The sequence below is a fragment of the Ranitomeya variabilis genome, chromosome 1 (genome assembly GCF_051348905.1).
Source record: "Ranitomeya variabilis isolate aRanVar5 chromosome 1, aRanVar5.hap1, whole genome shotgun sequence".
In the NCBI taxonomy this organism is placed as follows: Eukaryota; Metazoa; Chordata; class Amphibia; order Anura; family Dendrobatidae; genus Ranitomeya; species Ranitomeya variabilis.
Genome location: NC_135232.1, coordinates 193,701,127 through 193,713,643, shown reverse-complemented (window position 1 = coordinate 193,713,643; position 12,517 = coordinate 193,701,127). Strand labels below are relative to the sequence as shown.

The 12,517-nt window shown below is 41.0% G+C and overlaps 1 protein-coding gene across 1 annotated transcript in view; it reads left to right on the top strand.

The window, feature by feature from the left end:
* The window catches only part of FBN2 (fibrillin 2), a 379,678-nt gene that overhangs the window by 310,983 nt on the left and 56,178 nt on the right, over window positions 1-12,517 (top strand). Inside the window, exons 42-44 of the mRNA XM_077291494.1 lie at window positions 5,958-6,026; window positions 6,123-6,248; window positions 7,896-8,021. Coding sequence (XP_077147609.1) covers window positions 5,958-6,026; window positions 6,123-6,248; window positions 7,896-8,021 — 321 coding nt within the window. The remainder of the gene's footprint in view (window positions 1-5,957; window positions 6,027-6,122; window positions 6,249-7,895; window positions 8,022-12,517) is intronic.

The window sequence follows — 12,517 nt, the reverse complement described above, 5'->3', positions numbered from 1 at the left end:
CGCAAACCGCAGTGCTAATTTGATGGCATGATAGCGCGGTCTCACGTTGAGCGCCACGGCGATCGCCTGCAGGTATCAGCTGTATGTGACAGCTGATACCCTGCAGCAATGTCCACCATCGGTGTTAGCACTGATCGTGGGTATTTAAGCCCTCTGATGCTGCTGTCAGTAGTGACAGCAGCATAGAGAACAATTGCGCACGGAGGGGTGTTGTAAATTCTGCTCTTGGGCTCCCTCCGGTGGTTGTTGGTGGTAGTGCAGTTGTCTTGGGGTTGTAATCCAGGGCAGGTGTTTCTGCTGATTGCAGCTCTATTAGGTATTTAGGTGTGCAGGATCCATGAGTCCTTGCCAGTTGTCCATTGTTCTTGGAGGGATTGCATCTCTCTCTGGTTCGTCATGCCCTGCTGCCAATTCAGCTAAGATAAGTGTCTGGTTTTTTGTCTCTGTGCTCTGTGTTCATTGTGTTTTTGTCCAGCTTAGACTTTGTTTGGATTTTTCAGTCATGCTGGATTCTCAGGAGATGCAGATATACTTTCTATGTCTTTAGTTTGATGTAGAATATTTGTATTATCTGCTGTGGATATTGTTAGGATTTTAATACTGACCGCTTAGAATTCTGTCCTATCCTTTTCTATTTAGCTAGAAGTGCCTCTTTTGCTAAATCCTGTTTTTCTGCCTGCGTGTGTCTTTCCTCTTATACTCACAGTCAATATTTGTGGGGGGGCTGCCTATCCTTTGGTGTTCTGCTCTGAGGCAAGATAGAATTCCCATTTCCATCTATAGGGGTATTTAGTCCTCCGCCTGTGTCGAGGTGTCTAGGACGTGTTAGGTACATCCCACGGCTACTTCTAGTTGCGGTGTTAGTTTAGGGTTTGCAGTCAGTACAGGTATCACCTACTCCTGAGAAAGTCTCTCATGCGGCTCCAAGGTCACCGGATCATAACAGAGGGGGCTCCCTGCACTCTCCCACCGGAACAACGCTATGCGATCGCATTGTTCCAGTGGTCTCCATGGAGACCCGGGATTCAAAGTGGCTGTGGGGGTCCTTCCGAGTCCTGCAGTGAGGTGGCTTGCGAGCGCCTGCTGAGAGCATGGGCCGGCAAGCCTCCTACACTGCCTGTTAGATCGCTGATCTGACACAGTGCTATGCAAAGTGTCAGATCAGTGACCTGACTGTATATATAGTGAAGTCCCAACCTGGGACAATGTTATAAAGTAAAAAAAGGAGAGAATGTATAAAAAATATTTAAAAAAATTCCCCAAATAATGAAAAAAATAAATAAAATAGTTTTCCAATAAATCCATTTATTTATATAAATAAAAAAAACAATAAAAGTACACATATTTGGTATCGCCACATCCATAACAACCTGCTCTATAAACTATCAGTGAACACTGTAAAAAAAAAAAAAGAGGCAAAAAACAATGCTTTATCATCATACTGCCGAACAAAAAGTGCAATAAAATGCGATAAAAAAGATGGATATAACTAAAAATGGTACCGCTGAAAACATCATCTTGTCCCTCAAAAAACAAGCTGCCATACAGCTCCATCAGCAGAAAAATGAAAAGTTATAGCTCTTAGAATAAAGTGATGCAAAAACAATTATTTTTTACATAAAATAGTTTTTATTGTGTAAAAGTGCCAAAACATAAAAAACATATAAATGAGGTATCACTGTAATCATACTGACCAGAAGAATAAAACTGCCTTATTAATTTTACCACACGCGGAACGGTATAAACGCTCCCCCCAAAAAAAAGAAATGCAGGAATTGCTGGTTTTTGTTCATTCTGCCTGCCAAAAATTGGAATAAAAAGAGATCAAAAAATGTCATGTGCCCGAAAATGGTACCAATAAAAATGTCAACTTGTCCTGCAAAAAACAAGACCTCGCATGACTCTGTGAGCCAAAATATGGATAAATTATAGCTTTCAAAATGTGGTGATGCAAAAACTATTTTTTGCACTAAAAAGCATCTTTTAGTGTGTAACTGTTAGGGTTGGCGGAACGCACCGAATATATTTATTAGATGGGATTGGTGCATTCGCAACCCGGGATCCACCGTGCAGGAAAGAACCTGCTGCTAAGTAATTGGTGGCACTATATGGCGGTATGAACCAGCTCTGTTAGCTTCACAGAGCGGCAGAGAAACCAAAGTTCTGTGCCCTGTTAGACTTTCACAGAGGCACAGGCTAACTACCCAAATGAGAGCAGTCAGTGGTCATGCATGCACACAAAACTCCTCGCCGGAGGTGCCAGCATTCTAGGGGCTTATTTCAACTGGGTCCCTGAACACATACAAACACATGACCACACTGGCGCAAAGCACATAACTTAGGAAGATACTAGGGCATGGCCGTACGGCCATGCAAGCCTTAAATAGCTGCAGCACGTACAGGACCTTCCTAGAAGGACCAATGAGAGGCTGCTACAGAGCCTGCGCACCTACAGGACCTTCCTAGAAGGACCAATAGATTTGGCTGCAGTACCTGAGCATGTGACCCTTGATCTCCATTGAGAGATCTTACCCTGGGCATGCTCAGTGTGTGCAAAGCAGGACTTAGTCCCAGAAAAGCCTGCTCGCCGCAGATCAGTGCAGGGTACAATAGCAGAGCCTGGAGAGGCAGCAGTAACCCTTTGCACAGTATCAGTCTCAGTGAGGCGCTGGGACCGACGTCTCAGCTGAGCAGGCTCCACTGCGGCCGATGCAGAATGGGAGACCGCAGCAGACACGGATTGAGACTCCCCCTGTGCAGCAGAGGAAACTCGACTCCTAACAGTAACAACAGCCAAGCATAAAAATCCGCTTTAAAGACCCGCTTTGAATAGTAAATCAAACACCCCTTTATCACCCCCTTAATTAGGGAAAAATAATAAAATTTAAAAAAGTATTTATTTCCATTTTCCCATTAGGGTTGGGGCTAAAGTTAGGGTTAGGGTTAGGGTTGGGGGTAAAGTTAAGGTTAAGGTTGGGGCTAAAGATGGGGTTAGTGTTTGGATTATCGTTGCAGTTAGGGTTGGGATTAGGGTTAAAAGTGTGTCAGGGTTAGGGGTGTGGTTAGGGTTATGATTAGGGTTGGGATTAGGTTTAGGGGTGTATTGGGTTGGGGTGTGTTGGGGATAGGGATGTGTTGGGGTTAGGGGTGTGTTTGTGTTAGGGGTGTGGTTAGGGTTGGGATTAGGAATAGGGGTGTGTTCTAGTTAGAGGTGTGCTTATGGTTAGGGTTGGAATTAGGGTTAGGGGTGTGTTGTGTTTAGGGTTGGAGTTAGAATTGGGGGGTTTCCACTGTTTAGGCACATCAGGGGCTCTGCAAATGCGACATGGCTTTCGATCTCAATTCCAGCCAATTCTGCGTTGAAAAAGTAAAACATTGCTCATTCCCTTCCGAGCTCTGCCGTGCACCCAAACAGTAGTTTACCCCCACATATGGGGTATCAACATATTCAGGACTAATTGGACAACAACTTTGCAGTCCAATTTCTCCTGTTACCTTGTGAAAATAAAAATTTGGGGGTTAAAAATCATTTTTGTGGTAAAAAAAGGTTTTTTTTATTTTCATGGCTGTGTTTTAAATTTTAGTGAAAGTTCTCACAACACATCTAGATAAGTTCCCTGCGTGGTCTATTTTCAAAAATGGGTCACTTGTGGGGGGTTTCCACTGTTTAGGTACATCAGGAGCAACGTGACGCCCGCAGACCATTCCATCAAAGTTTGCATTCCAAAACAGCGCTCCTTCCCTTCTGAGCTCTGCCATGAGCCCCAATGGTGGTTATACCCCACATGTGGGGTATCAGCATACTCAGAACAAATTGCACAACAACTCTTGGGGACCAATTTCTCTGGATACAATTGTCAAAATAAAAAATTGCGGGTTAAAAGATTTTTTGTTGAAAAAAAATTATATATAATGTAGGTATATATATCTACATTATAAACTTTAGTTAAACAATTGGGGGTTCAAAGTGCTCACCATACATCTAGATACGTTCCTTGGGTGGTCTATTTTCCGAAACGGGGTCACTTGTGGGGGGTTTCCACTGTTTAGGCACATCAGGGGCTCTTCAAACACGACATGGCATCTGATCTCAATTCCAGCCAATTCTGTGTTGAAAAAGTAAAACGGTGCTCCTTCCCTTCTGAGCTCTGCCATGCGCCCAAACAGTGGTTTACCCTCACATATCGGGAATCAGCATACTCAGGACAAATTGCACAACAACGTTTGGTGTCCAATAGCTCCTGTTACCCTTGGGAAAAAAAAATTGCGGGCTAAAAGATCATTTTTTGTGGAAAAAAAGTGATTTTTTTTATTTTCACGGCTCTACATTATAAACTTTAGTGAAACAATTGGAGGTTCAAAGTGCACACCACACACTAGATAATTTCTCTGGGTGGTCTAGTATCCAAAATGGGATCACTTGTGGGGGTTTCCATTGTTTAGGTACATAAGGAGCTCTGCAAACGCAACGTGACACCCGTAGACCATACCATCAAATGGGGTATCGGCATACTCAGGACAATCAACTTTTAGGGTCCAATTTCTCCTGTTACCCTTGGTAAAATAAAACAAATTGGATTTGAAGTAAATTTTTTGTGAAAAAAAGTTAAATGCTAATTTTTTTTTAAACATTCCAAAAATTCCTGTGAAGCACCTGAAGGGTTGATAAACTTCTTGAATGTGGTTTTGAGTACCTTGAGGGGTGCAGTTTTTAGAACAGTGTCACTTTTGGGCGATTTCTGTCATATAGACCCCTCAAAGAATCTTCAAGTGTGAGGTGGTCCCTAAAAAAAATGGTTTTGCAAATTTTGTTGTAAAAATGAGAAATCGCTGGTAAACTTTTAACCCTTATAACTTCCTACCAAAAAAAAATTGTTTCCAAAATTGTGCTGATGTGCAGCAGACATGGGGAAATGTTATTTATTAACTGTTTTGTGTGATATGACTCTCTAATTTAAGGGCATATAAACAAAAAGTTTAAAAATTGTGACATTTTCAAAATTTTCCCCAAATTTCCATTTTTTTTCACAAATAAACGCAACTCATATAAAAGAAATTTTACCACTATCATAAAGTACAATATGTCACGAGAAAACAGTCTCAGAATCACCAGGATCTGCTGATGCATTTCAGAGTTATGACCTCATGAAATAACAGTGGTCAGAATCGAAATAAATTGCCTGGTCAGGAAGTTAAAAACAGGCTTCGAGGTGAAGGGGATATAGAATATGCTTGTTAAATTGATGTTTCATTTTATAAGTGACATAATAATATGTCAGTCCTGGACAACTTCATTTCATTTAAAAGTGTTGTCCAGGATTGACATTGATGGCATATCTGTGGGACAGATCATGACTATGATATTGGTGGGGTCCAATACCCGGCACCCCAAAGATCAACTGAAAACAACTCTGGCAGCAGCCAATTAGCAATACATGGGTGTTTCTATGCTCTACCTGTTGAAGGAGCAGTTTTTATCTAATCAATATGGGCACTGGGGGTTGGACCCCTACCGATCTCATATTACAACCTATCCTACTGAAAGGTCATCAATATTTCAATCCTGATCAAACTCTTTAAAGTGGATCATATACTTGATTTTAAAATTGTCTTAAGACAATTATTGTTGGGGAGAGAGGAATTGATCATGTTGGATTTCATCATGACCAATCTTTTTTTTCTCTCTTCACACCGACAAAGCCAACAGTATGCGTTTGTGGTTGATGCATAAAAATATTTAGTGAGCCAAATAAGCATTTTGCTAACAGTACCAAGTGCATAGATCTCTGAAGAAAGCTTAGAGACAAAAATGAAGGCGCAATCATGGCTATATTCATAGTTTAGAAAATTACTAATAAGGAAACTGCTAAAATGTTAACTTTTAGTTAAATTATTGTATAAAAACTGCTAAAATATAATAATGTATGTAATTTTTCTCTTTCCTTTGATGTAACTAGTTAATTTTAGAAACCTTTGTGGAACAATCCCTGGATTCACCTTTGATATACATACTGGTAAAGCTGTAGGTAAGATATCAAAATGGATTATATGGAAACTAGTTTTAAACAAATTATCATAATCCAGTTTCCATTTTCTTATTTATTTCTCCAATTATTTTCTAGACATCGATGAATGTAAAGAGATCCCTGGAATTTGTGCCAATGGAGTATGCATCAACCAGATAGGCAGCTTCCGCTGTGAATGCCCAACAGGATTTAGCTACAATGATTTACTTTTAGTTTGCGAAGGTGAGTTCAGTAGTGGAAGTTTCATTATATACACACATGGTCAAAATTGTTGGTACCATTCGTTTAGTAACAAAAAACCCAACAATGGTCACAGATATAACTTGAATCTGATAAAAGTAATAATAAATAAAAAATCTATGAAAAGGAACAAATGAAAGTTAGACACTGCTTTTCAACCATGCTTCCACAGAATTAAAAAAAAAATAAAACTCATGAAATAGGCCTGGACAGAAATGATGGTACCCTTAACTTAATATTTTGTTGCACAACCTTTTGAGTCAATCACTGCAATCAAACGATTTCTGTAACTGTCAGTGAGACTTCTGCACCTCTCGACAGGTATTTTGTCCCACTCCTCAAGAGCAAACTGCTTCAGTTGTCTTGTGTTTGAAGGTTGCATTTTCCAGACGGCATGTTTCAGCTCTTTCCAAAGATGTTCTATAGGATTTAGGTCAGGGCTCATAGAAGGCCACTTCAGAATAGTCCAATGTTTTCCTCTTAGCCATTCTTGGGTGTTTTTAGCTGTGTGTTTTTGGGCCATTATCCATTATCCAAGCTTTCTGAAACTAAGCAGTACATTTCTCTCTAGAATCCCTTGATAGTCTTGAGATTTCATTGTGCCCTGCACAGATTCTAGACACTCTGTGCCAGATGCAGCAAAGCAGCCCCAGAATATAACATAGGCTCCTCCATGTTTCACAGTAGGGTCAGTGTTCTTTTCTTGATATGCTTCATTTTTCCATCTGTGAACATGGAGCTGATATGCCTTGCCGAAAAGTTCCATTTTTTCTTTCATCTGTCCATAGGACATTCTCCCAGAAGCTTTGTGGCTTGTCAACATGCAGTTTGGCAGATTCCAGTCAGTCTTTTTTATGTTTTTTTATCAACAATGGAACCCTCATTTGTCGCCTTCCATGAAGTCCACTTTGGCTCATACAACGAGGGATGATGCGATCTGACACTGATGTTCCTTGAGCTTGAAGTTCACCTTTAATCTGTTTAGAAGTTTTTCTGGGCTCTTTTGTTACCATTCGTATTATCCATCTCTTTGATTTGTCATCAATTTTCCTCTTGCGGCCACATCCAGGGAGATTGGCTACAGTCCCATGGATCTTAAATTTCTGAATAATATGTGCACTGATTCCAAGATTGTAGACACCTGTGATGCTAGTTAATGGACACACCGTGATTTAACATGTCCCTTTTGTCACATTATTTTCAGGGGTACCATCATTTCTGTACAGGCCTATTTTATGAGTTTTATTTTAAAAAAAAATCTGTGGAAGCATGGTTGAAAAGCAATGTCTGACTTTCATTTGTTCATTTTCATAGATCTTTTATTTATTATTACTTTAGTCAGATTCAAGTTATTTCTGTGACCATTGTGGGGTCTTCTATAATTAAACAAGGGGTACCAACAATTTTGACCATGTCTGTAGGAAGGACAAATGTTAATATGTGAGTAGATAATTCTGTTTTTACAGATATATGACACTGCAAAAAAGCAAAATGGTGAAAAAGCAAAATGTGTAATTTGCTTCTAGGCTTCATTTTCATGTATAGCCATAACAAGGCTACCAATGGTGCATGAGCCATTTATCTCTGTCTTTGTGTCAGTACTAAATGTGGTATTATTTGAAATTTTAGACATTGATGAATGTTCCAGTGGTGATTATTTCTGCCAGAGAAATGCTGATTGCTTAAACAGTCCTGGGAGTTACCGCTGTGAATGTTCAGCTGGGTTTAAGCTTCTGCCCAACGGTGCCTGCATTGGTAAGGCTCTTTTATTGGTTACTTTGTATACAGTTTATGTACAAATACAGATTTCACAAGGACACATTATATATTATGTTTTCAGAGCCATTTTATTCCTTCCTATCCTTTGTTGAATATTTTAACTAAGAGTACATGAAGTAGAAAGGGAAAAGTGAACACATTCCAATTATTTTACAATGCAACTTTGTCTAATGTCGTATTAGAGAAAAAATTATTCATACAGGTCTCAAATATGCCCATTTTAAAAGGGTTATCCAAGACTGTGATAAATTAGCCCCATCAGATAATTCAGACTGCAGCCCATCCTAGTCACGAGCCAGTGTAGGTTGTAGCCTGAAGAAACACAGTTCAAAATGTGTCTCAACTGACAGAAGAGCAGTATTGAAACACACATATCTCGGTGAGCTAACAGAGCAGGGTTAGGGCTGTGACTTTCAAAGAAATAATTATTTTCCTTTTCTATTGAGTGTGCAGAGAGATCTGAGGCTGAAGAAAAAAAATCATTTATTCTTATGATCTATCAGGCCTATAACGGTAGCTAAGGCCTCTTTCACACTAGCATCGTGCGATGTACCTCACAATCCGTCATTTGGGCAAAAAACAAATCCTGCAAATGTGCTCGCAGGATGCGTTTTTTGCCCATTGACTTGTAATGCCGACGGATCGTGACGTATGGACTGGATGTGTTATGGACCTGGTGGTTAGGAGCACCCGAAGTGACCTGATGGTTAGAACAGAAAACCTGGGACAAGCTCTGAGGAGGTGGTAACTCTACTGACCGCAATCCCTAATCCTATCACACACACTAGAAATAGCCGTGGAGCGTACCTAACTCTCTCTAGACGCCTCTTCACAGCCTAAGAGCTAACTACCCCTAAAGATAGGAAAAGCAGCCTACCTTGCCTCAGAGAAATTTCCCAATGTAAAGGTAGCCCCCCACAAATATTAACTGTGAGTTAAGAGGGAAGTGACAAACACAGGAATGAAACAGATTTTAGCAAAGCAGGCCGAATCTTCACTAGATAGACAGAGGATAGGAAAGGGAACTATGCGGTCAGTATAAAAACTACAAAAACCACGCAGAGTGTGCAAAAAGACCTCCACACCGACTCACGGTGTGGAGGTGCAGCTCTGCACCCCCAGAGCTTCCAACTAGCAAGGAAATATCATAATAGCAGGCTGGACTGTTTCAGCTTGTTTCATTTGCTGTTCATCGGTTTTTGAATATATTTTTCAGTACATGCTATGTTTCATAGCATGTACTGAAAAATATATTCAAAAACCGATGAACAGCAAATGACTAGCAAGGACTTAGCTTCTGCTGGAGTAGACAGGTCATCTGAGAAATCCAAGAGAGATCTGAACCAGTACTGAGACATTGACAGCTGGCATGAACTAACGACCTGGGCAGAGTTAAATAGGGAAGCCAGCAGCAGCAATAAACGAGGGCAGCTGAGAAAGCCAACCTCAAAGATCAGCAGTTCCACTCAAAGCCACCAGAGGGTGCCCAAGGACAGAACTCACCAAAGTACCATCCACAACTAGGGTTGAGCGAAACGGGTCGGCAATTTTCAGAAGTCGCCGACTTTCGGCAAAGTCGGGTTTCATGAAACCCGACCCGACCCCTGTGTGGGGTCGGCCATGAAGTCGACGATCTTCTGAATCTGGAATCGGAATTCCGATACCGATTCCCGATATGTTTAAATTCAGATTTAAGTGTAAAATAAAGAATTAAAATAAAAAATATCGCTATACTTACCCTCTGATGGGCCCTGGTACTAACCGGGAACCTTCCTTCCTTAGAATCAGCCTTCCAGGACCTTGCGGTGATGTCACGGTGACGTCGCGGCTTGTGATTGGTCGCGCGGCCCCCATGTGACCGCTCGCGCGACCAATCACAAGCCGCGACGTCACCGTGACGTCACCAAAGGCCCTGGAAGGGCTGATTCTTAGGAAGGAAGGCTGTCGGAAAGAAGCAGGGCGTGTCCGAGGGTGAGTATATACCTAATAGGAATATACTCACCCTCGGCTTCGTTCCGGCAGCCTTCCTTCCTAAGAATCAGCCCTTCCAGGGCCTTCGGTGATGTCACGGAGACGTCGCGGCTTGTGATTGGTCGCGCGAGCGGTCACATGGGGGCCGCGCGACCAATCACAAGCCGCGACGTCACCGCGACGTCACCGCAGGTCTTGGAAGGCTGATTCTAAGGAAGGAAGGTTCCCGGTTAGTACCAGGGCCCGTCAGAGTGTAAGTATAGCGATATTTTTTATTTTAATTCTTTATTTTACACTTAAATATGGATCCCAGGGCCTGAAGGAGAGTTTCCGCTCCTTCAGACCCTGGGAACCATTGGAAACCCAATGCACTGCATTGGGTTTCGAGTTTCGGCCGACCCCGACCCCGACTTTTTTATAGGATCGGCCGATTTCACTCGACCCGACTTTTTAAAAAGTCGGGTTTCGTGAAACCCGACCCGATCCTATAAAAGTAAAGGTCGCTCAACCCTATCCACGACCACAGGAGGGAGCCCGAGAACGGAATTCACAACATGGATGGTCCGTCGTGCACTGGATCCGCCATGTTTTGGCGGACCGTCGCCATGAAAAACGTTCAAGTGAATGTTTTTTCGTACGTCAGACTCGCCATTTCCGACCGCACATGAATGGCCAGAACTCCGCCCCTTCCTCCCCGGACTTTAGAATGGGCAGTGGATGGATGCGTTGAAAAACTGCATCCGCTGCCCACGTCGTGCATAATTTTCACAACGTGCGTTGGTACGTCTGGCCGACGGTTTGCGATGGCCGCGTACCGACGCAAGTGTGAAAGTAGATTAAATGAGGTGTTTACTCTACCACTATTCTGTTAGTTGGGGTACACATCTTGGATTCTTCAGACTACAGCCCATTCTTACATGTGACTAGAATAGGCTGCAGTTTAAATTATGTAACAAGAACCATTTGATCACATCCTTCGAGAAACCCCTTGAAACCATATCCCCATCAGTACAATGGTTTCCGGTTATATGGAATCCAATACTGCCCTGCTAGATATATTTCAAGCATATACCAGTCAAATTCTGATAGATAGCATTGATAGGTAATACCAGTCCTGCTAACTGCGTTCTCCTTTTACATCAAAACTACCAGAAAGGCAAACTGAAATCTAAATGAAACCCTAAGTGAATACAGTTTAAATACAGCTCTGGCAAAAATTAAGAGACCACTCCAAAATGTTCAGTTTGTCTGATTTTTCTCTTTATAGGTATATTTTTGAGTATAATGTAAATTGTTCATTTATTCTATAAACTACTGACAAAATGTCTCCAAATTTCCATGTAATACATTTTGTATTTTTTTTCTGAAAAGGAGAAATGGTCAAAATTAAAAAAAAACTGTGTTTTCAGACCTCAAATAATGCAAAGAAAACAAGTTTATAATCATTTAGAAACAACAATACTAATGTTTGAACTCAGAAAGAGTTCAGAAATCAATATTTTGTGGAATAACCATGATTTTTAATCACAGCTTTCATGAGTCTTGGCATGCTTTCCACCAGTCTTTCATACTGCTTCTGGTGCAAAAATGTAAGCAGTTCTTCTTTGATTGTTTGTGACTATCCATCATTCTCTTGATTGCATTCCAGAGGTTTTCAATGGGGTTCAAGTCTGGAGATTGGGCAGCCCATGACAGGGTTTTGATGTGGTGGTCTCTTAATTTTTGCCAGAGCTGTAGTTCTGATAAAAATGTTTCTATGTATCACGCTCTCCAGCCCAGGACAACAGTAACTATCTTTGCCTAAAAAAATGCTAATGGCAGGGTAGAAATCCAACCAAAAATGATCTGATGATGTATTTATTTGATATACTAGAACAACACAATATAAGCGTCTCTGACTTCAGCATCTTTCTAATTTAAAAAAATGTAAAAGTCTATCATGGAAATCTTATATTGTGCTGCAAAAGTTGGGGTGCTCTATTAAGTGCAAAATATTTCCTTTTCGGAAAACAGTTTTGCAAGCTAAGGAATTAGTAAGACAACAGTGGAAGAGTTGTCCAAAGCATCTCCAAGTCACTAAATTTTGTCTCTAATATAAATTCCTTCTATAGCTGTAATCTAGTTATAAAGCGGAAATGGACTACCTACGATTTACGTAATTCTGACCACTCAAGGTTTTCTACATTGTGTATTTGGTAGATGTGGCTACTTAAATTGTCTGTTCATTGTTTGTAAGCATCTGCCATGATGAATGGGTCTTAATTAGATTTTTGTTAGAATAAAATATATCAGGATCCTTATTATTCCCTAAATAATTTAAATGCATGGGCTCCAAATGCTTTTATACACATAATATAACAAACAGATCATCTTCCCTTGATTTAGTACTGTCTCTCTACCTTTGCTCTGGACTCTGTGTTTTGGCTGCTGTGTTGACATAATGTTGACACCTCACATCACCGCTGAAGCCAATTAATGAGTTTCATGCATAGCCAAATGTA